We start from the raw sequence: 23,523 nt of genomic DNA, 5'->3' as shown, positions 1-23,523 counted from the left end.
ATCCCCTCCCCACCCCTTCCCAGACCCAGAGGGCTCAGCAGGAGACACTGAGAGGGAGGAAGGGGAAATGGAGGCCAGCGGGGGCCGAGTGGCTCCCCAGTTCGATCCCAAGGCTAAGTAGGGCTAGTGCCAGCCCTGTGGGCCAGAGGGGGATGCCAGCAACCACACACCTTGGCGGGATGCCCTTCACCTTCCAATCTCCAAGTGGCCATGACCTCATCCACAGTGCATCTGTGGGGCCTCCAGAGTTGAAGCCCGAGTGGCTGGAGCCCCAATTCCTTTAGGCTGAAGCCCAGGCGTGTTTGCCACCCGCCCCTGCACCCGATCAGTGACCAGCTGGGGTGTGAAGACAACAATTTCACAGCTCTGATGATGAGAGGCGATGTCATGGCCACATCCACTGGCTGAGCGGCTCCGCCTGAGTTATCCGTGAGTTCATCACACACCTCTGGGGGCTCAGGGTGACAGACAGTGCATGCAAGGTCACCCAGCCAGGAAGTGGCCAGGACGGATGTCAGTCCAGACCTGACCAGCTCCCGGGGCTGCACTCCTGTCTTCCCGCTCCCCTGCCTGTGGGACTGTCCTGTTATCCAGGCTGGTCGGGGAGGCTCAGGCCACAGGGTCAGCTCCTGCTCTCCTCCCACGCCTTCCACCCTGGTTCAAGCCACAGGCTCCATTCGGGTCTTTGTCCTCATGCCTAGAGCCAGGCTCTGTGCCCAGCTTCTTGCAGGTCTCATCAAACCCTGACACAGCCTTAGGAGGCAGCCCCATTGCCATCTTCACTTTACGGAGGAGGAAACTGAGGCTCAGAGAGGCTCCCAGCTTGTGAGAGGAGGGGTCTGAGTACATGCGTCTGACTCCAAAGCCTGTGCTCATCACAGTTCCTAGGGGTCTGCTCTGAGCCAGGCCTGTGTGGCCACCCAGCCTCTAGCCCCATAGATCCACCCCAGTGGGGCCCTGGGGCACATACCTGGGTGGGCTCAGCAGCTCCCTTTGCAGGTGGACCCAGGCTGCGGTGAGACTGGGAGCACTACCCAGTTCCCCACGCTAACCTTTCACAACCCAACTGATGGGGCCATTGAGCAGGAAGGGTGAGACAGGAAGCCAGAGCGGTGGGGCTGCAGGGTGGGGGCAGGCCAGCTCAGCAGAGCCTGGGGCCAGAGGGCCAGACAGCTGCAGGGCTCTGGTGGCGTGGGCAAGGCTGGCCAAGGATGGTGACGCCCAGGGGTCTGGGATCCCTGCTCCTGCTTCTGCTCCTGACCTCAGGTGAGTGGCTGGCTCCTCATCCCCTCCTGCCACACTTGGCCAACCCTGCCCTGCCGAGGGAGGGATCCAGGGACAGACGCAGGGACTAGAGAGGATGAGGAGTTGGAATGTCTGGGACGTGTCCTCCGAGACCCCCCGTGGCCGCCTCATCACCTCCTCTAGCCCTGTCCCTTTGGGTCAGTCCTTTCCTTCCACTAAACTTTGCTCAGGACTGGTCTCAGGTTCCCTTTGTTGCTCCACTGTGCCCTGGAGATAGGGGAGGTCGGAGGGTGCTCCCTGACTCCCCGACCTGGGCTGTGTCTCCCTGACAGCCCTGGCTCTGGGACAGGGGTTGGCCCTGGGCAGGCAATTCTCCAACTGGCTTGTGGGATCCTGGGGACAGTATTCGGACACTCTGGAAGCTGAGGCCAGGAAAGTCTGTCACCTCATTCTTCTGGCCCTCTCCTCCTGTACATGTCACCCCACACCGGCTCCCTCTCCCAGTCTCAGCCACGACCCCTTGGTCCTCCGTGGCCTGAGCCAGGATCCACACTCCTCCCCATCACTCTCCTCTCTCACACACAAACACGTGGTGGGTCTCCAGAGGCCGTGGAAGTGCCCAGGCCTTGCCTTTGCTGGCCTCTCTCCCGGGAAAGATGTCCCCCTACGCCTTGCCCACCTAGCCGGCTCCATTTACCCTTCTTGGCCTCTGTGGCATCTTAGCAACCCTCTCAGACAGAGGGAGGTGCTTCCCCGTTAGTGCTCCCTCCTCAGTACTCCTGTCTCGGGGCCTTGCGGGCCGCTCTCGTTTTGCTCCTGACTCAGTGAGGGGCCTGCATGTCCATCTCCCTGTGTGTCCAGCGTGTGGTCGCATGACTTTGGCCACACAGATCAACTGCCTTAGGCTTCAAAGAACCGTCTTCTCTTCAACCATTGGGAGATTCAATGGAGTGAATCAGTCCCTGGCTCAAAAAAGGGTGGGAGATGGTAGCACTGTCCTCCTAGTGGCCCCGGGAGGTCCTGGTACAGAGCAGGCCACCGGGCAGCCCTTGATGGAGGGATGAACGGAGCCACCGATGGCAGCTGTGACCAGGGCTTGTGGGCATCCTCAGGCCCCAGTTGTCATCGCTGGTTGGGTCTTCAAGGCTCCTCCAGGCGATGCTGTTTCCCCCATGGTGATGTGGGCGCTCTGGTTGGGGCAGAACAGCAGCCATTTGACCGAGCGAGGAGCTTTGAGAGGTCTACACACGGGAAGGTCTACACACTTCCTGTGTGGACAGTGATGTGTTAGTCTCCATTCATCCATTTGCCCATTCATTCATTCATTCATTCAGGAAGCAGCGATGGTGCCCTCTGCTCCTGCTGGTACCACTTGGCCCCTGCCCTCAAAAGGCTGACAGTCTGCAGGAGTGACACAGTGTGGTGGAGACTCGCGTGTGAGGCCCAGCTGTTAGGACTGAGCGGGGTGGATGCAATGGAGGGGCTGGCATGAAGGGACACGTGACAAAGGTGCGGGCGGAGCACGGGGAGCAAGGAGGGTGGTCGCTGGGCAGGCTGGCACCTGGGGCGGCCTTCAGCACCTGAGGTCTAAAGGGCCCAGGAGGGAGTGGACCCCTGGGCTTCTGGAGCCAGACTGTGGCTGCAGGAGGGAAATGGCGGTGGTTTGCTCGTGGTGAGCCAGCAGGGGCTGAAGGAGCCATGCGGGGTGGGGGTGAATGCCCACCGTGCCCTCCTCCTGCCCTCTGATCTCCAGTCCACTCCCCATTTGCTGACCCCCCAATGAGGCAGCCCATGGAGGCCAAGCTCTGGAGCGCAGAGGGTCCGGAGAGGAGGGGAGCGTTATCCCACCCACAGGCCTAACACAGCGTCTCCTCGTCTACATGAAATGCTTGCAGTGTCTTCAAAGAATAAACGGAAAAGATATTTAACGATCCTGTCTGTGTAGGGTGCTTGCCAAGAGCTTCACTTACATGCCTGCACTGAAATTCATGGCAATCCGGGAGGGAGTCTCTGATGTCACCCACCAGGGGGCTGCCTGCACCTGCGCTCATTCATGAGAGCAGGGCTGGGATGGCAGAGGATGGCACCTGCCCTCAAGCTGACGACGTTCTCTCCCGTCCCCTTCCTTCCCCTCCCATTCCCTCCTCCCTTCTCTTCTCTTCTTCCCTCTCCCTGTTTCTGTCTTCCTCCTCCTCTCCCTCTTCTCCCCTTTATTTAAAAAGCAGACGTGGATCATATTACATGCATGCCATCTATCATTTTCATTTCCTATTGAACAGCGCATCATAAATATCTTTGTAAACTAACAGAAATTTACAGTTCCTTTATAAGCTATCTAAAACAAATTATCACATATAGAGTCCATTATTACAAAATCCACTCTAAAATGTTATTTTTTTACTCTATTGTTACTCTTTATTCAGCCATTATTTTTATCATGTATTTTTTTGTCTTAATGATTAAAAATGAACAGTTTTTTAAAAAATATGACAGTAACACTGGACATGATTTTTTAAAAATCAAAAAGCAGAGAGGGAAATAAAAAATGGAAAGCAAATGAGCCCCTGCCCGCCTCACCCCCCAGCACCACCCATTGCAGAGGGAGCTCTTCTAACAGTCCCTGGGGGGCAATCCGAAAAGTGACGACACAGAGCCAAGACCTACTTCCCGTCCTCAACGGGAGAAGGATACAACAAAGCAATTCAGAGTAGGCCGGGCGCGGTGGCTCAAGCCTGTAATCCCAGCACTTTGGGAGGCCGAGATGGGCGGATCACGAGGTCAGGAGATCGAGACCATCCTGGCTAACACGGTGAAACCCCGTCTCTACTAAAAATACAAAAAACTAGCCGGGCGAGGTGGCAGGCGCCTGTAGTCCCAGCTACTCGGGAGGCTGAGGCAGGAGAATGGCGTGAACCCGGGAGGCGGAGCTTGCAGTGAGCTGAGATCCGGCCACTGTACTCCAGCCTGGGCGGCAGAGCAAGACTCCGTCTCAAAAAAAAAAAAAAAAAAAAGCAATTCAGAGTAAAAGACATATAAGTGGCCGCAAATATATAGGTAGATGCTCAAACTCCTTAAATGAAAATAAGATTCAATGTCATCTCTCAGACTGGCAAAAATTCAAAAGTTTAGTAAACTATAGAATAATAGGCATGTGAATAAATAGTCACTCTTACCCACTTTGAGTGAGAGTATAAATAGGAACACCATTTTCTGGAGGGAAATTCAATAACACCCAGCAGTTTTTTTAGCACATACAGAAAGTCCTATAATAGGAATTTTTTTTGTTGTTGGTTTTTTTTTTTTTTTTTTGAGACAAAGTCTCTCTTTGTCGTCCAAGCTGGAGTGCAGTGGTGCGATCTCGGCTCACTGCAACCTCCGCCTCCCAGGTTGAAGCAATTCTTCTGCCTCAGCCTTCTGAATAGCTGAGATTAGAGGCACCCACCACCACGTCCAGCTAATTTTTGTATGTTTAGTAGGGCTTCCCCATGTTGGCCAAGCTGGCTGGTCTCAAACTCCTGACCTCATGATTTGCCCGCCTCTGCCTCCCAAAGTACTGGGAGTACAGGCGTGAGTCACCGCGCCCAGCCTTCCTGGCAGTGTTTTAAAGCACATACAGTTAGATACAGAAAGTCCTATGATAGGAATGTTTTCTATGAGTTCTCAACATAAGCTGAAAGATGCACACTCAAGAATTTTTATGGCAGATTGTGAAAAACAACGTCCACCAAGAGGGGACTGGTTAAAAAAAGTGTTGCAAGTGCCTATGTAATGGAATAGTTTGCAACTATATAAAGAATGAGGTGGAAAGTTCTTCAAGATATATTGCTAGTCCAAGCGTGGTGGCTGGTGCCTATAAATTCCAGCACTTTGGGAGGCCAGGATGAGCGGATCGCTTGAGCCTAGGGGTTTGAGATCAGCCTGGGCAACACAGCAAAACCCTGTCTCTACAAAAAATAAAAATAAACAACATTAAAAAATGAAAAACTAGCCAGGCATGCTGGCATGTGCCTGTAGCCCCAGCTACTTGGGAGGCTGAGGTTGGAGGATCAATTGAGCCTGGGAGGTCTAGACTGCAGTGAGCTATGATCATGCTATTGCACTCCAGCCTGGATGACAGAGCAAGACTCTGTCTCAAAAGAAAAAAAAAAAGATATATTGTTAAGTGACCTTATTTGTGTAAATTTTAAAAATGATGTATTGGCAGGGCGCAGTGGCTCACACCTGTAATCCCAGCACTTTGGGCAGCCAAGGCAGGAGGATTGCTTAAGGCCGGGAGTTTGAGACCAGCCTGGGCAACATAGTGAGAACCCTCTCTAATCAATTAAAAAATTTTTAATTAAAAAAGATGTACTTATAAATACTTGCATATACATACCTTCTGTAAAATTTCTAGAAGGCTGTGCAATAAACTGTTAAAGGTGGTAAACTCTTTGAACACCTACAATGAGCTATGTCCTTTATCTCCAACCCTTCCCAAAACTGGCAAGGAACGTATTAGTAGCTCCATTTTGCTGGCAAAAGATTGAGCCTCAGAGAGTTTAAGTTGCCTCAGGACATACAGCTAGTAGATGACCCAAAGCTTCCACTTCTTGCCCTGTGTTAGGTGAAAGGGAACTGAACTAAAAGTCACAAAAGCTGGTCTTTAGTCCTAGAGCAGCCTCCAACTACCTAGTAACCTTTCTCAAGTCATTTTGCTTCAGGGGCCTTGGTTTGGTGTATTTTCTACCTATCCCAGGAAGTAGCTGTGAGGGTTGTAGGGTGAATGTGGGAGAATGAGGCAAACCAAGACAGAATACATCCAAGAGTTTGACCAGGAGGCCACAGTTACAAGGGCTTTGGAAGGTCTGATGTGGAATAACTGAAAAGCCAGGCAGACTCCGTGGAGGAAGGGGTAAAGGAGTAATAGCACAAACATATTAAACCTTGTATCTACAAAGCCACGTGCCAAGCCTTTTGTACATGCTTTTTCCAAAGCATCCTACCAGCCCTGGGAGATGGGGGTATTTGCTTTTACCTTGGAAACAGCCCCAGAGACGGTCTGCATCCTGCTCAAGGGCACCATTAGTGTGATGTATGGAGCTGGAATTCCAGCCCAACCACCAGACTCTGGAGCCTCAGCTCCTTTCCCCCATCCTCGTCCTTGTTGCCCATCTTCATCCAGCCCATTCACACTCTCTGCATTCCTTCCTCAGGTCAGGAAAAGACCACCGAACAGCCAAGAAACACCTGCCTGGGGAGAAACAACATAGACAAGTACGACATCCTCAACTTGAATGACAAGGCTTCGTGCTTCACCAAGTGCAACGAGTCGGGCAGCAACTCCTGCAATGTGGAAAACTTGCAGAGGTGAGGGGGCCCTCTGAGCTGGAAGCGGAATTTGAAGCTGCTAGAAGGGGGCCTATCAGGAAGGGATGGGGCCATCTGACCCCATGGCCCCAGAAAATGCTGCTGCCATCTGACCCTTCCACCTTATTTGACACTGCAGTCCCCCTGACCCAACACCCCCATTCTGGCAGTTGGGGTCCCTACTGATCTAGGGGATTTAGAGATGAATCCACTCCTATCCTGGCCCTTGGGAGCTGTGGAAGGACTGACACAGACCCAAATAATGATGACTCCAGAGTGTATACAGAAGGGCAGACAAGGCGCCAGGTTAGCCTGGAGGAGGGAAGTTGGCCAAGGCTTCACAGAGGAGGAAACCTGGAAAGGGCTTTGAAGGGTGCATAGGAGTTTTCCAGTTGGATCTAAGCAATGGTGGGGATACAGGCAACAGAACTTGAGAGTAATGGGGGATAACTACAATGCTTTGAACAGTAACAACGTAAACTGCGTGGGGATGGAAGAGACAATGGGCAGATGCGATGGGTGGGAGATAGGACTGGAAATAAAAGCAGAGACTAAGGTGTGAAGGGTTGTGTAAGCTATACCAATGGCAGGGGTGTGGCAGGGCAATTACATATTTTAAGCGCAGGTAGAATATAGTCAACTCTGCATTTTGTAAAGATTGCTCAGGCTTCAGGGACGGCTACAGGGGTGGTGATGCAGGAAGACATGACCAGGGGTCTGGGTGGGAGTGAGGGCCAAGCCAGCACCACCAGCAGCAACTGGCATTGTGTACTTGGAAAGGAGAGATGGAAGGGGGAGATGATATGATGTAGACTCAATAAGACAAGAGATTGGTTAGATGTGGGGGTGAGGGAGATGAAGGGGTTTAGAACACAACATCTTTAGGAGACATCTCCAAAAATATCTCTGCCTCTCTTTCCTTCTCCCGCTCTTAATCAAAGTTGCCCATAACTCTTCTGGGATACCTAGAAAAGCATGTGGCTTGTATTAGTACTTAATGAATATGTGTTAAAGGAATGAGTAAAATCCCTGTGCTCTCAGGCTTGGTGTTAGGACAGCCGTCTCATTGGATCATGTTATTTCGGTGGCCTGAAAATGCTTCCATTCCCACCTGCAGCCGATCCAGTAGCTTCTTAGTACCCTAGAGCTGTTCAGAGGCTCCTCTTTGTGCTGCCAAGGTATATACCCAAAAGAATTTAAAACAAGTCTCCAAACAAAAACTCATACATGAGACAGGCACGGCGGCTCACGCATGTAATCCTAGCACTTTGGGAGGCTGAGGGGAGCAGATCACTTGAGGTCAGGAGTTTGAGACCAGCCTGGCCAACATGGTGAAACCCTATCTCTACTGAAAATACAACAAAATTAGCCAGGCATGGTGGCAGACGCCTGTAATCCCAGCTACTCGGGAGGCTGAGGTGGGAGAATTGCTTGAATCCAGGAGGTGAAGACTGCAGTGACCCGAGATCTCTCCACTGCATTCCAGCCTGGGCAACAGAGTGAGAGACTCCATCTCAAAAAAAAAAAAAAAAAAAAAAGAAGAAGAAAGAAGAAGAGGAGGAGGAAGAAGAGGAAGAGGAAGAAGAAGAAGAAGAAGCAGAAGCAGCTAGTACATGAATATTTGTAGCAGCATTTTTTCACAGTAGCCAAAAAAAAAAAGAGAGAGAGAGGAAAATACCCAAATGTCCCTCAATGGATGAAGGCATAATCAAAATGTGATCTCCCCATACAATGAAATAGTATTCACCCATAAAAAGAAATAAAATACAGGGGCCAGGCACGGTGGCTCATGCCCAAAGTCATCCCAGTACTTTGGGAGGCTGAGGCAGGAAGATCACTTGAGGCCAGGAGTTCAAGACCAGCCTGGGCAACAGAGTGAGACACCAACTCTACTAAAAATAATTTAAAAAAAGAAATAGGGCCAGGTGCAGTGGTTCATGCCTGTAATTCCAGCACTTTGGGGAGCTGAGGTGGGCGGATTGCTTGAGGTCAGGAGATCGAGACCAGTCTGGTCAACATGGTGAAACCCCATGTTTCTCTACTAAAAATACAAAAAATTAGCTGGGTATGGTGGCTCATGCCTGTAATCCCAGCTACTCGGGAGGCTGAGGCAGCAGAATCACTTGAACCCGGGAGGCGGAGGTTGCAGTGAGCTAAGATTGCGCTACTGCACTCCAGCCTAGGCGACACAGTGTGACTTCATCTCAAAAATAAAATGGAATACTGATACACGCTACAACATAGATGAACCCTGAAAACATTATTCTGAGTGAAAGAAGTCAGAAACAAAAGGCTGCATGTGGTATGATTCCATTTGCGTGAGCTATCTGGAATAGGCAAACTCAGAGACAGAAAGCAGATGAGTGATCGCAGAGGCCGGGGGAAGGGGGAAGGGAGAGTTTCATGGGTATGCGTTTCCTTTGGGGTGACGAAATGTTCTGGAACTAGATAGTATGACGGTTGCACAACATTGTGACTTACTTAATGTCATTGAATTGGACACTTTAAAATGGTTAAAATGGTAAATTTTACGCTATGTGCACTTTACCACATGCACAAAAAAAGATAAACACATAAAATACTCAGAGGGATGCCTAGCGGGAATCCTGCAGCAGCAGCCTGGACAGCCCCCAAGCCACTTTCCTTCCTCCTGCCCTGATCCCAGGGTTTTCACTTTGAGAGTTTGGGTCGGCCCTCTCACCCCAAGAGCCTGATGAGTGAGTAACTCAGTCTGCAGGATCTTACCCTCCCCCCATTCCTGGCCCTTTGCAGATACTGGCTAAACTTCGAGGCCCATCTGGTGAAGGAAGGTTTGACGGAGAAGGTGAACATGACTTTCTTGAAGGCTTTGGTCCAGAACTTCAGCACCAACACTGCAGAAGACCTCTACTTCTCTCTGAAGCCCTCTCAGGTGAAGAGCTCCCCAGCCCTCTTGGCTGGTTCAGACCCTATTTTTCCTGGACATAGATTTCAAAACTCTAAGAGAGTTATATCCTGTGATTGGTGCTCATTAGGGCTTGTCTCTCTCCCACATCCCAATTGGCAAAGCTGTGTCTGTAAAATGAGCTCTAAGTCTCCTCCAAGCCTAAAATTTCCTTGAGCTCTTCTACTGAGGGAACATATTTGAAATGAGGGAAAGGGTTCAATGGACAGACTCTGGGTATATGCTGGTCTGGATTCAAATCTCAGCTCTGCTCTTGACCAGCCATTGTGATCATGGGCAAATTACTTTTCTGAACTTTGGTTTCCCTGTCTGTAAAAAGATGAAGGTAGGCCGGGCGCAGTGGCTCAAGCCTGTAATCCCAGCACTGTGGGAGGCCGAGACGGGCGGATCATGAGGTCAGGAGATCGAGACCATCCTGGCTAACACGGTGAAACCCCGTCTCTACTAAAAAATACAAAAAAACTAGCCGGGCGAGGTGGCGGGCGCCTGTAGTCCCAGCTACTCGGGAGGCTGAGGCAGGAGAATGGCGTAAACCCGGGAGGCGGAGCTTGCAGTGAGCTGAGATCCGGCCACTGCACTCCAGCCTGGGCGACGGAGCAAGACTCCGTCTCCAAAAAAAAAAAAAAAAAAAAAAAAGATGAAGGTATTGCCCACTTTCAAGATTCACATGGCCAGGTGCAGTGGTGCACACCTGCAATTTGAGCACTTTGGGAGCCGAGGTAGGAGGACGGCTTGAGGCCAGGAGTTCTAGACCATCCCGGGCAACACAGTGAGAGTCCATCTCTACAAAAACAAAACGAAACACAAAACAAACAAAAGATGAATGAGAGGAGCAAATGAGATAATGCACAGCGAATGCTTGGGATAGCGAGGGCTCAGAAAGTCTCCTGCCTTCCAGAAGAAATGGATGTGGTGGTGGAACTTCAGGCTGCAAGGTGAGTTGGTTAGCGTTGAGGTACTTTTAGGTTTGTCTGGAGAAAGGGAAATGGAAGATAGATTCTTTCTCAACGTTTTATTATGTCACTCAAGCAGCTGAGCCCTCTGCATGGGTTATGCACTGGCCCCAGAAATCACCCACGTGTCCTTTCGATGAGGGTCTGGACTGGGAAGGAGAAAGTTGGGGCCTTCAGCTCCAACCATAAACCCCCTGTGCCAGTGGGCATGGGGTGCTTCTGAGGCAGGCCCTGGGTGGGTCAGGCTGTAGCCCTTAGTGGAACAGGGAGCTCACAGAATGAATGAAACATGCTTTGTGGGTGGGCACAGTGGCTCACGCCTGTAATACTAGCATTTCGGGAGACTGAGGCGGACGGATCACCTGAGGTCAGGAGTTCGAAACCAGCCTGGCCAACATGGTGAAACCTTGTCTCTACTAAAAATACAAAATTAGCTGGGCATGGTGGTACATGCCTGTGATCCCAGCAACTTGGGAGGCTGAGGCAGGAGAATTGCTTGAACCTGGGAGGCGGAGGTTGCACTGAGCTGAGACAGTGCCATTGCACCATTGCACTCCAGCCTGCGCAACAAGAATGAGACTCCATCTCAAAAAAAAAAAAAAAACGAAAAAACAAAAAAACGAAAAAAAACCCACCATGCTTCGCAATGACCACTGAAATGTATTTCAATATTTTGACGATTCTTTGTTTTTTTAAAAAGGTGTTGTTGTTAGGCAGGCAGGATTTCACATTCAGAGTAAATGTGTGTGTCCTCCCTCTCTGCCCTTGTTCTCTTGCTTCCTGAACTTCCTTCCTGACAGTTTTATTCTTTCCATTTATTCCTGAGTCAGAAGTCAGACACTGTCACAATCAAGCCTTGTGTAAACACTGGGACTGTTAGGGCTCTGGCCAAAAGCACACGCCCTCCAGCCATCCTCATACTTGCACATTCAGCTTGCCCAGGCGTCAGGTGCCCAAACAGGCACAAGCTTAGCTCTACTCTCTGTATTGGGAAAACCGAGGCTCCACAAGGGCTATAACTTCTTTAGGGACGCACAGCCTGTGACGAGCAGAGCTTGCACTGTGTCCCAGGCGTCCTGCTTCTCAGAGCTGACAGTCCTAGGTGCTGCCCCCTACCCAGTGTGCCTGTTTCCCCTCCCAGCTGGGAGAGTGGCAGGACTCGTGTTGGGGGCTGGGTACTGATGGGAGCTGCTGTGTCTGTGGTTGTAGATTCCGAGGCAGGTGATGAAGGATGAGGACAAGCCTCCTGACAGAGTGCGACTTCCCAAGAGCTTTTTTCGATCCCTGCCAGGCAACAGGTCTGAGGTCCGCTTGGCCATCACCATTCTGGACATCGGTTCAGGGACTCTCTTCAAGGTGAGGACTCAGAGAAGCTCCAAGGTTAAGTGCTAGGTCCTCTGGGGGCCCCATGCCACAGCTTGCTATCACTGGAGTCTGCTGAGGGATCCGATGGGGATGGAGCAGATAGTGAGCCTCTTAGTGTTTCCAACGCAGCCCGTGGTCATCCCAGACCCCTGTCGCTAGAGTCTATGGCCTTCAGACTCACACTGGTCACACGCTCTCAGATGTTTGACCCCCACACATCAGTGCCCTTTGGCTTGTCTGTGTATCCTGAGGGTGCTCATGTGCCCTGTGTGTCCTCGTGCGTGCACAGACATGCATGTCCTTTTCTATTCCTGTGCACGCACAATCCCATGTGCTCAACTGTGATCATATCCACACAAGCAAGTGTACCCATGCCCTTGCACATGTGTGTACCAGGTATGTGCACCCAGAGGTGTGCATCCACTCCTGTGCAGACACGGGTACCCCTGAGGGCTGGTGTGCTCCCCCCACCAGCCCCCTTTCTACTGAATACACTCACGCTAAGACCCTGAGGGGCGCGCTGTCCTCCCTGCTGACTTCCATTTCTTGGCTGATCTTAGCCCCGTGCTCCCTCTAGTTAAGAGGGCAGAGGAACTCTGGAGGCCAGCAATGGAGCGCTGTCACGTGCACAGCTTTGCGGCCAGGCGACCTGCTTGGCCCAGCCCAAGCAGGAGACCACTGGGAGCAGCAGGGAGGAGGCTGCCCGTGACTCCTTAGCTCCCTGGTCCCCTGTTCTCGAACTCTGCCCTCCAAGCAAAGGCCATGGGTTCCTGGAGGCTCCTAGGAACCCCAGCCTTGGTGGGTTGGGATGGCCCCTTCTGCAGCCTAGCTCCCCGATCTCCCCTTTCACAGGGCCCCCAACTCGGCCTGGGAGATGGCAGCGGCGTGTTGAATAATCACCTGGTGGGCTTGAGTGTGGGACAAATGCGTGTCACCAAGCTGGCTGAGCCTCTGGAGATTGTCTTCTCCCACCAGCGTCCACCCCCTGTGAGTCCCCTGCCCAGGCCTGGCAGTCACTGCAGGGCAGACAGGCGGGTGGGCACACCTGGGCCTATGGGCCCTGCATGGGACACTACACATCTGTCCCCTACCCTTCCACAGTCACCCAGGAGGAGCCATTAGGGCCATGCACATAATTGGGTCCAAGGCCACACACCATAGAGGCACACATGAGGACTTGGCAAGCCCACATGCATACCCACGGCATTCCACTTCCTCCACACCCGTGCTCCCCTGACACGCACACATGCATGCAGACAGCAAACCCTCCCGCCCACAGCCCCATACCACAGTCGCGCCCTCCACACGCAGGCCCAGGGCTCATCAAATGATGCACTTAATTTTTCTGTGTGGCCCATGGGCATGGACCTTGCCTTCTACCTAATGCACACTCACGTTAGGCCTCGGGGGAGCACACCGTCCTCCTGCTTCCCCTGCCCTCCCCCAGCCTTCCCTTTTCCTCTCTCCTGACTTCCACTCTTCGTTTCAGAACATGACCCTCACCTGTGTATTCTGGGATTCGACTAAAGGTAGGGCCTGGAGGACCTTCTCTGGGGTAAGACAGGAAAGGAGGGTATGGGCTGCATTATGGGGCGGGGCTAGCTCCACTGGTCGAGTCCCTCCCCTGCCTTCCTCTCCCCTCCCCTCCCCTCCCCTCCTCTTCACTCCCTCCATCCCCTCCCTTCCCCTCCCTTTCTCTCTTCCCTTCCCCTCCCCTTCCCCTCCCTTCCCTATATTCCCTTCCCCCCTGTTCCCCTCCCCTCCCCTCCCCACTCTCCTCCCCTCCCCTCCCCACTCTCCTCCCCTCCCCTCCCTATATTCCCTTCCCCTCTGTTCTCCTCCCCTCCCCTCTCCACTCCCCTCCCCTCCCTTCCCTATATTCCCTTCCCCTCTGTTCCCCTCCCCTCCCCTCTATACTCCCTTCCCCTCTGTTCCCCTCCTCTCCTCTCCCTTGCCCTCCTCTCCCTATATTCCCTTTCCCTCTGTTCCCCTGGCCTCCTCTCTAGGGCCCACTGGAGACTGGGCTTCTGAGGGCTGCTCCACGGAGGTCGCGCCTGAGGGGACCGTGTGCTGCTGTGACCACCTGACCTTTTTCGCCCTCCTCCTGGTAACAGCCCCCTCCACTCTGATCCCAGCCATCCCAGGGACTTCTAGCTCCTGCCCAGGGGAGGGGGCTGCCTGGTGGTCTTGGGGTATATGAGCCTGGCCTCCAACTGACGTAGTCCCGGTTCCTGGGTCACCCACAGAGACCCACCTTGGACCAGTCCACAGTGCACATCCTCACACGCATCTCCCAGGCGGGCTGTGGGGTCTCCATGATCTTCCTGGCCTTCACCATTATTCTTTATGCTGTCCTGAGGTGAGTGATCCCCACCTCCCCACTATGTCTCTCTCCCACCCTCAAGGGAGGCAGCAGGGCAGGGTGGGAAGCACTCAGGTTGTGCAGCCTCTGACTGATGTCCTCTCCACACATTAGTGTCTTCATCCCAAAATAGGGTTGGGGGTTGAAATGTGTCAGAGCTATTTCAGGAGCAAGTGGCAGAAATTCAACTCAAATTGGCTTAAACATAATAGGGAATGTGTGGTTCACATAACTGAGAATAGCAAATAGCAAATAGGGTTCATGTAATTGAAAAATCCAAGGTGCACGGACTTCAGGCAGGGTTCAATCAAGGGGGAGTCAAAAGAGGTCCCCAGGACTTGATCTCCTTCTGCCTCTCACAGCTTTGCTCACTTCTTGACAGTCACATCGGGCAGCCTCACCACCCTCAGGGGCCCTGGCTGCCTCAGGATTGCATCATAGGTCCTCAGCTGCTTAGGCAGAAATAAAAGAGATCTCCTTTTTCCAAGTATTCTAAGATGAAACCAAGGATTAAGAAGGGTTTAAATATATTTTTTTTTATTTTGAGATAAAACAGAAAGATGCAAAAATAGTGCAAAGAGTCCTGTGGTTCCTTCTCCCAGATTCCCCCTATGGATACATCCTAGACAACTATAGTTCAATATCAAAACCAGTAGCTGGTGGTACAGTACTATTGACTAGAACATAGACTTTACTCAGTTTTCACAATTTTTTATGCACATTCGTGTGTGTGTGTGTGTGTGTGTGTGTGTGTGTGTGTGTGCAGGACATATCGTTTGCTGAGCCCAGTCCAAAATGAAAATATAGAAGGCCGGGTGCAGTGGCTCATGCCTGTAATCCCAGCATTTTGGGAGGCCAAGGCAGGCAGATTACCTGAGGTCAGGAGTTCGAGACCAGCCTTGCCAACATAGTGAAACCCTGTCTTTACTAAAATACAAAAAAATGAGCTGGGCGTGGTGGTGGCACATGCCTGTAATCCCAGGTACTCAGGAGGCTGAGGCAAGAGAATTGCTTGAACCCAGGAGGCGGAGGTTGCAGTGAGCCGAGATCCACCGCATCCAGCCTGGGCAACAAGTGCAAAACTCTGTCAGAAAGAAAGAAAGAAAGAAAGAGAGAAAGAGAAAAAGAGAGAAAGAGAGAGAGAGAGAAGGAAGGAAGGAAGGAAGGAAGGAAAGAGAGAGAAAGAAAGAAAGGAAGGAAGGAAGGGGGGAAGGGAAAGAAAAGAAAAAGAAAAAGAAAATATATGGCCCCTTATTCAAAAATTTTTAAGAATGTCAAGATGGCGACAGTAGAACATGAAGTCCTTCTGCATATGGGGCCCTACACAGGTCACGTGCTCATGAAACTGGTCTGTGTGTCTGCGTGCATCAGCCTATGCAGTTTTATCCTGTGTATACACTAGAGTTGAGTCTCACTGGTCTAACTTGGACCATGTGCCCATGCCTGCCTGGGTCACTGTGGTCAAGGGCTGGAATACACAGATTGGCCGGCCAGGCCACATGCCTGCTCTTGGGTTTGAGTTAACAAAGAACCCCTGGCCCCTGACCTATGTTGTGCTTGAGAGTGGGGACGGGCATTCCTCAGGGAAACCTGGGGCTGTGTCCAGAAGATGGGGGAGTGAGTGCAGGACAGGCAGAAACAGCAGAGAGCACTGCAGCCTCGCTCGCCTGCACCCAGGCCATGGCTGAGGGACCCACAGGACCTGCCAGCTTGAAGGAGCCTAGGGGAGCTGCCAGTTCCCCAGCTTGTCCTGTCCCCCAGCCTCCTGGGGGTGCCTGGGAGTGACTTGAAGCAGCCCTTGGGTCTCCTGTCCCCGCCTCCAGGGCCATCCCACTGCCCTCTCCATGTGCCTCTGTGTCAGCATTTGGCCCCGGGCCGCAGGCCCCACTAGGCCCACCCACTCCATCACAGACCAACCCATGAGTGTAAGTGGTGCCCCTCACCCCCACCCTCCAAGCCCTGGCCTAGGACATGGTCCCGGTCCCCAACAAGCCGAGTGTGACTTGCCAGCTCGCCGTGTTGCTGGACCCTGTGAGCGGGGCTTGGAGCGCCAGGAGGAATTGCCACCAGCTCCTCAGGGTGGGGCCTGGCATCTCAGGTGAGGTGGACATGATCCCAGATTCTCCTCCAGGAAGCCCCCGGCTCCCCTCCCTCGACTGAGAGCCCTTTTGGATCTGGTTTGCTAAGAATTCAAAGTGGGAGCTCCAGAGAGAGGGAGGTGAGCCTGGTGAGTCACTGGGCAGGGAGTCTGGAGCCCAGGGTTGGAGCCCCTGCCCTGCTCTGTGACCCTGTAAGACTCCTCCTATGCCTCTCTGAGCCTCACTCTCCTACTGCATTTTCGGCTTCATGCACCCACCCACCTGTCCATCTACTTCACCAGTGAATCCATGGCCCCTCCAGGGTTAGGCCTGAAGTTCACAGCATGGGAGAGACCCGAGGACGGAGAGAATGGGGAGTTACACTATGCTGCTGGGAAACGTCCAAATCAGCTCAGGCTAAGGGGCATTCAGAGATGGCCTCCCCAGAAGGAAACATCCAAGGGGCGTTTGAAAGGCAGAAGAACAGGAGTCAGGCAATTAAGGTGGGAAGAGCTGGGGAGCAGGGAAAGGCATTGAGAGCATGGGAAGAGCACTGGCGGAGTCTGGGAGGTGTGATAAATCAGCATGCCTTCAGGAAACTGCGAGTTACACGGTTTGGCTAATGCAACTGTTACTGGATGGTGCCGCGAAGTTCCGGGCTCTTGGTGCCCCAAACAAAGAATTGGATGAGACACACAGAGAGAGCCAAGCAAAGCAACGAAAGTGTATTCCACGCAGTATTCCACTCTCAGAGGGGGAGAGTGGGCTGACCGCTGCGAAATGAGATCAGCCTCACCTTGGTGTAGTTGAGTCATTCCAGGTGTTTTTTCCTTCTCTTCCCAAGGCTGCCTAATCTCTAGCCAGTGTCTGGCTTTTGACTGATAGGTGTGTGTTGTTCAGTTATTTTGGGCCCTTGTGCACTTGTGCGTCACCTCCATCCCATAATTTTAAGTACATGCATGATATGCAGCCCATATGCATGAACCTTAAGTAGCTAATTATCATACAGGGTTATGTGAAAGATACTTTTTCTCTCTAATGCAAATGCCCATCTCTGAAGAGCTGCCCCTTACCGGTTTGGTCTGGATCTTCCTGGCCATGGGGTCCCTTTTTTATATCACTTTTGTCTTGCCTGCTGAACCTCTGCTTTTCATCTTGCTTCTTGCTCACCCACCCCATTCACCTTGCTTCTATTTTCTGCTTTTGCTTATTCTGCCCTTTATCCAACTTTTAATTCCCTTTGCTATTCTCCTGCCTCATTTTCCGGCCTCATTTTCCCTATTATCCTGCCTCACATCGATCAAGGGATGAGGTTGGTAGGATCCGAAACCCACAGGGCCCCACATGCCATGAGAGGCTCCTGGACTTGAACCTCAGGACATTTCCACTCTGTCTGCTGGCAGGGGCAGAAGCTGGCAGTGGGGGTGGAGAGCCATGGGCTGTTTGGGGTGGACAGGCCTGGATGCCTCATGAGCGCTCCCCATGGGAGCTGTGGCCCCTTGGGGCCTCTTATTTCTCTCCCCAGGCTTTCCCGGCAGAGGTTCAAGTCAGAAGATGCCCCAAAGATCCACGTGGCCCTGGGTGGCAGCCTGTTCCTCCTGAATCTGGCCTTCTTGGTCAATGTGGGGAGTGGCTCAAAGGGGTCTGATGCTGCCTGCTGGGCCCGAGGGGCTGTCTTCCACTACTTCCTGCTCTGTGCCTTCACCTGGATGGGCCTAGAAGCCTTCCACCTCTACCTGCTCGCTGTCAGGGTCTTCAACACCTACTTCGGGCACTACTTCCTGAAGCTGAGCCTGGTGGGCTGGGGTAGGTGCTGCCTGGATGGACAGAATAAACAGCCGACCCTGAGGGTGCAGAGGGAAATAGCATTGGGGAGAGAGAGGAGGGGCTCCCAGAGCTGGAAGGATGGCCATCTGGAAGGGATGTGGAGGAGGACGTGCCAGTAAGCCCCAGTGATGCCATGCCGCTTCCCCTTGTGCCCAGGCCTGCCTGCCCTGATGGTCATCGGCACTGGGAGTGCCAACAGCTATGGCCTCTACACCATCCGCGACAGGGAGAACCGCACCTCTCTGGAGCTGTGAGTGGCGGCTGTGGAAGCAGGGGCGATGCCGCATATCGGGGCTGGAGAGAGGTGGGGAGACGAGGGATTTCTAGGAAAATCTAGACCAAATGTGTCAAGACCAGAAGAATCCTCAGATCCAGCGAGCTCATGGTACAGAGAAGTAAACTGAAGCCTAGAGAGAGAGAGGAAGTGAAATGAGAGAGGGGGCCTGAGAAAGGAGAGGGAGAACTGGACCAGAAGGCAGGATGCCTTACTCGAGCCTACATGGCACCTTGAGGCAAAGTAAAGAAGGTACCCTGTCCGCATGCTGGGTGTGCAGCCTGGAGAGTGGAGGGTGTGTTGGATTTCAGCCCCCACCTGCTGCCCAGCCAGGTGTCCTTGTTCAGGCCACCACCTGCCCAGTGATTCCCAGTAGCCCTGGGTCTAGTCCGGGCTCTGCCCTGTCTGCTGTGTGTGTGACCTTGGCAGGCCCGATCTCTCCCAGGGCCTCAGTCTCCTCATCTGCACCATGGGGGAACTGATCAACATGCTCTTTGAGGCCCTTTGCCCCTGCAGTGCAGGGGGCAGTGGAACTGAGTTCAGTTTCTAGACTCCCACCTTGGGATCCTTGGGGCACTCATCACTGGGCCCATGGCTCTCTGCTAAAAGGAGCTGGTAAGGCCTTAGACCTGTCCCCAGGGCCTCAAAAGCAGGGGCCCCAGGAGCCGGGGAGGTCACAAAGGTGCAGGCAGTGGGCCAGGTGGGGACTGCAGTGAACTGGCAGTCACAAGCCCATCTAATTAGCGGCCAGTTATTATCCTTCAGGAGGGCATCCACAGAGCTGCCAGGTGTATGATTTTACAGGAGAAGCAGAAATCTAGGTATTTGTACCAAAGCTTCTGATTTTAAAGGCGGCCACTAATTCAGTTTTTTCACAATGTAATATGGGGCAAACGAAACATGTCTTTGAGGTCATTTTTGCATTAAAGAGACTGGAGTCTGGTGATGGCCCCTCCCACAGCGGGAGAGCCAAGGATTGATGGGTGGAAATGGGAGAGGCACCTACACAGACAGAAAAGCTCAGCCAGGGGACTTCCTGGGCTTGCTGGCCAGAGGTACCACTCCCAGTCCCACCACAGGTGTCCCCTCCTCTAGATGCTGGTTCCGTGAAGGGACAGCTATGTATACCCTCTATATCACCGTCCACGGCTATTTCCTCATCACCTTCCTCTTTGGCATGGTGGTCCTGGCCCTGGTGGCCTGGAAGATCTTCACCCTGTCTGGCACGACAGCGGTCAAGGAGCGGGGACAGAACTGGAAGAAGGTGCTCACCATCCTGGGCCTCTCGAGCCTGTTGGGTGTGACATGGGGGTTGGCCATCTTCACCCCATTGGGCCTCTCCACCGTCTACATCTTTGCACTTTTCAACTCCTTGCAAGGTGAGGCCCCTGCACCAGGGAGGTGATGGGCTGTGTTGTCTGTCCCAGGAGGTATTGGGAGGTGGGGAAGAGGGTGGTTTGCAAAACACAGGACTCTGGTCAGGCTAGCTCAAGTCAAGGATGTTGATTTCAAATATTCAGAGCAAGGGTCCAGGGCAGCAAAGTCTGGCTGCTGTATTAGTCCGTTTGTGTTACTATAATATGAAGGAATACTGGAGACTGGGTAATTTGTAAAGAAAATGGGGTTAATTGGCTCATGGTTCCACAGGCTGTAGACAAAGCACAACACCAGTATCTGCTCCTGGTGAGGCCTCAGGAAGCTTCCAATCATGGTGGAAGATAAAGGCGAGCCAGCATATCACATGGCAAGAGTGGGAGCAAGGGAGTGGGGAGGCGCCATGCTGTTTTAAATGAGATCTCGCATGAACTCCGAGCGAGCGCTCACTCATCACCAAGGAGATGGTGCTAAGCATCATGATGGTGATATGGATTCATGAGGATCCACCCCCATGATCCAATCCCCTCCCACCAGGCCCCGCCTCCAACATTGGGAATCACATTTCAACATGAGATTTGGAGGGAACGAACATCCCAGACATATCAGCTGCCTTCATGGGAGCTGCTACCAGGATCAGAAAAAGCCACCTAAACCAAAGCAGATACGTTCCCCATCGTTTTCCTGGAGCTGTGGAGTCTCTCACCTAGTGTCTGTGAAAACTCCTTCATTCTCTCTCCACTCACCCTTTACTACCTATGGCCCCAAATGGTTACCCAACATGGCCACCATAACCCTACCTGACCTTGCAAGTTGGGTGTCCATCATGCATCTCTGGTCCAATCAGCAGTGACCAGAAGGGCAGAATCATGTGATCTGATGTCCACATGACATGGACAGGATCTCCAGAGATCTATAGAGGTAGGAAGGAAATGCTTGCTACATTTGTTACCGGCCCCCACAGGGCCCTTCCTCTGAGATCCAGCAAAGGGGTAAGAGCAGTGCATGGGTTAGGGTTTGTATGTGCTCTCTTTTTTCCTTACATCCACAGCTCAGAGAGGCATCACAGCCTGACTGTGTGTGAGAGAAACAGCCAAGACAGGAGTGATGAGACTCAACCTGTTCAGAGGAGTCACTAGAAACCCAGGCATCCTAGATTCAGCGGGTACAAGCCCCCAAGACCAGGGCTGGCTCCCAGTGCCCCATGAAACTTTGTGGCTTAGTGGCTGGGACCAGGCAGCCCTGGGTCCAAATCCTAGCCCCATCCATGACCCAGCAAGTCACTTGGCTCCTCCCATCCTCATTCATCTCGAAATTGGAATAATCCCATACTTATTTTACCAGATTGTTTTTTTGTTTGTTTGTTTGTTTGTTTTTGAGGTGGAGTCTTACTCTGTTGCCTAGGCTGGAGTGCAGTGGCACGATCTCAGCTCACTGCAACCTCCACCTCCTGGGTTCAAGCAGTTCTCCTGTTTCAGCCTCCTGAGTAGCTGGAACTACAGGTGCATGCCACCATGCCCAGCTACTTTTCATATTTTTAGTAGAAATGGGGTTTCGCCAATTTGGTCAGGCTGGTCTCAAACTCCTGACCTCAGGTGATCTACCTGCCTCAGCCTCCGAAAGTGCTGGGACTACCGGCGTGAGCCACTGTGCCTGGCCTGCCAGATTTCAAAATGAACAATGACAATGAATATGTGGGAACCACTAGGTCTTCAATATGTGGGAACTATATCAATTGTCACAGAAATTATGACTGTAAGGCCATCTGAGGCTGTCTCCAGATGGAGAATCATGAATCCATGCCTGAAGAATCCCAGGGGTTGATGGTTGGGGAGAAATGCACCTTGAAACGATAGCTGACCTTGTTACTCTTTCAGAGGTTACCTTAATAGGTAAGCCTGCACACTTCACTCTACAAAGTTTCCACTGGGTCTGGATTATTCTGTTACCTCCTCTCTTCCTCTCCAATACAACAGACCCCTTGGTATACTTGAATTGTCCATTGAATTCTTCTCAATATTTGTCATGTATATAGTGTTTCAGTTACAGATTTCCTTGAAACAGAGTTTTTCTAAGTCATGTTCTATACTTACTATCATTTCTTGCACCCAACACTTTCCTTTTCCTCTTGCTGGAGTGCCTGCCATAATAATCCTTTATAGAGGGAGTGATGGTTGTTTTGCACGTCTGAAAATTCCTCTATTTTGCTCTTTCTTTTCTGTAATAGGCATATGTAGATATTTTATTTGAAGGTCTCTGTTTTTCATTTCCAAGATTTCGATTTGGTTCTTTTTTATTTCATTTTTGAAATGGTTGTGAAATGGTTGCATTTTTGCCCGACTTTCCCAGCAGTTATTGAGTGGTTACAGTGGGTCTCCTCCCTCTCAGCAGCCACCAGCCCAGGCTGCCCCACTCCCTGGCACCCCTTTCCAGGCTCACTGAGGCCTCTCCTCCCTGACAGGTGTCTTCATCTGCTGCTGGTTCACCATCCTCTACCTCCCAAGTCAGAGCACCACAGTCTCCTCCTCTACTGCACGACTGGACCAGGCCCACTCCGCATCTCAAGAATAGGAAGGCACGGCCCTGCAATCTGGACTTAGCTCTGGCTCGCTGTGTGACCTTGGGCAGCTCTGTGCCTCCCTCTGGGCCAGTTTCCTTCTCTGCACAATATGGCTGGGGAGGGAGAGGATGGGACCAGGTTTGACCACGTGGCTTGAGAGATCCCCTCCAGATCCAACTGTAGGTTCAAGAGTCCACATAAGCAGGCTTGCAGGGCTCTAAAGTTCCTATAGTCCTGAGACCCCCTGCCAGCAAAAAGTGACAGTCACCTCCATGCCCTACCCTCATTGCAAAGCCCTCACCCACATTCTGGTCTCAGCAAGGGAGGAGAGTCTGTTGCTGGCGTAGCCCTGGAAGGAGCCCCCAGCCTCTCCCCTCTTCCTTGTCACTGGCCTCCCACAACTACCCCTATGGCTGCCTGTAACCTTGAGGGGCATTCAGGAGGCCAGCATTCCCTCAGGCATTGGGGGTTTGTTTTGCGGGGTGGGAGTTGATCCTCCCACCCAGTCTGCCCCTGGTCTCTGCCCATCCCATCAGAGCCCACCCTCCTGGAAGAGACCCCAGTATTCAGGGTGCTGGCAACCCTGCAGGTGTCCAGGGACACTGCATTTCAAAGAACCATTGAATGGGTGAGCTACCTTGGGCAAATTCCCCACTCCCGACTCTGACTGCCATGTACATGGGTGGCCCAACCTCTGACCTGCTGTCATCATAGAGGTAGAAAGCAAATGATCTGGTGCTCAGCACACCTGGGGGTGCTCCCACTCATTCACTGTGTGGGGCCGAGGGGCGAGGGTGGGGTTGAGGGCTCCCTGAGCAGAGGCTGGGCATTGCCACTAGAACCTGAGCTCCTAGAGAACAAGGACCTGGGTGGCCTCGCTCACTGTTCCAGCCCAGGCCGAGCACAGGGCCTGGCTCATGGCAAGCCTTGAATAAATATTTGTTGGCTGAATGAGTGGATGTATGAGTTTGGCATCAGCCTGGCAGAGCCCTGAGCCAAGTGGGTGTCTCAGGCCAGACCTAGGTTGGGCAGGGCACTTCCAGCAGCTGGGGCTCCATGTCACAATCGCATGCAGATTTCTCAGTAGGAAACAAAAAGAGGCAAAAATAGCAGAGATGGGGGTAGAGATACAGAGATGAAGAGACAGAGGGAGAGACTTAACAGACAGGCCGACACAAAGAGGGAGAACGGAGGC

General features: G+C 52.4%; 1 protein-coding gene across 5 annotated transcripts; it reads left to right on the top strand.

Moving 5' to 3' along the window:
* Positions 1 to 1,062: 1,062 nt before the first annotated feature.
* ADGRG3 (adhesion G protein-coupled receptor G3) lies at positions 1,063 to 23,277 on the top strand. Of its 5 annotated transcripts, none has more exons than XR_004179765.1 (13): positions 1,063 to 1,266; positions 6,438 to 6,591; positions 9,364 to 9,502; positions 11,698 to 11,844; positions 12,706 to 12,840; positions 13,343 to 13,382; positions 13,860 to 13,960; positions 14,100 to 14,212; positions 16,173 to 16,313; positions 17,819 to 18,099; positions 18,277 to 18,370; positions 19,602 to 19,773; positions 22,230 to 23,277. XR_004179765.1 is itself a non-coding variant. In XM_031658194.1 (13 exons), exons 1-13 carry the CDS (start codon positions 1,212 to 1,214, stop codon positions 22,337 to 22,339), a joined length of 1,794 nt encoding a protein of 597 aa, XP_031514054.1. In that variant the 5' UTR covers positions 1,063 to 1,211; the 3' UTR covers positions 22,340 to 23,277. The 5 variants fall into 5 exon arrangements, 4 of the variants coding, with proteins under 4 accessions (XP_031514054.1, XP_031514055.1, XP_031514056.1 ...); XM_031658194.1 differs by having other exon boundaries at positions 19,490 to 19,773; XM_031658195.1 differs by lacking the exon at positions 16,173 to 16,313 and having other exon boundaries at positions 19,490 to 19,773.
* The last annotated feature ends 246 nt before the right edge of the window (positions 23,278 to 23,523 follow it).

This window comes from Papio anubis, chromosome 18 (assembly GCF_008728515.1).
Source record: "Papio anubis isolate 15944 chromosome 18, Panubis1.0, whole genome shotgun sequence".
Taxonomy (NCBI): domain Eukaryota; kingdom Metazoa; phylum Chordata; class Mammalia; order Primates; family Cercopithecidae; genus Papio; species Papio anubis.
The sequence above is the reverse complement of the archived record's forward strand: the minus strand, read 5'-3'. Positions and strand labels throughout refer to the sequence as shown.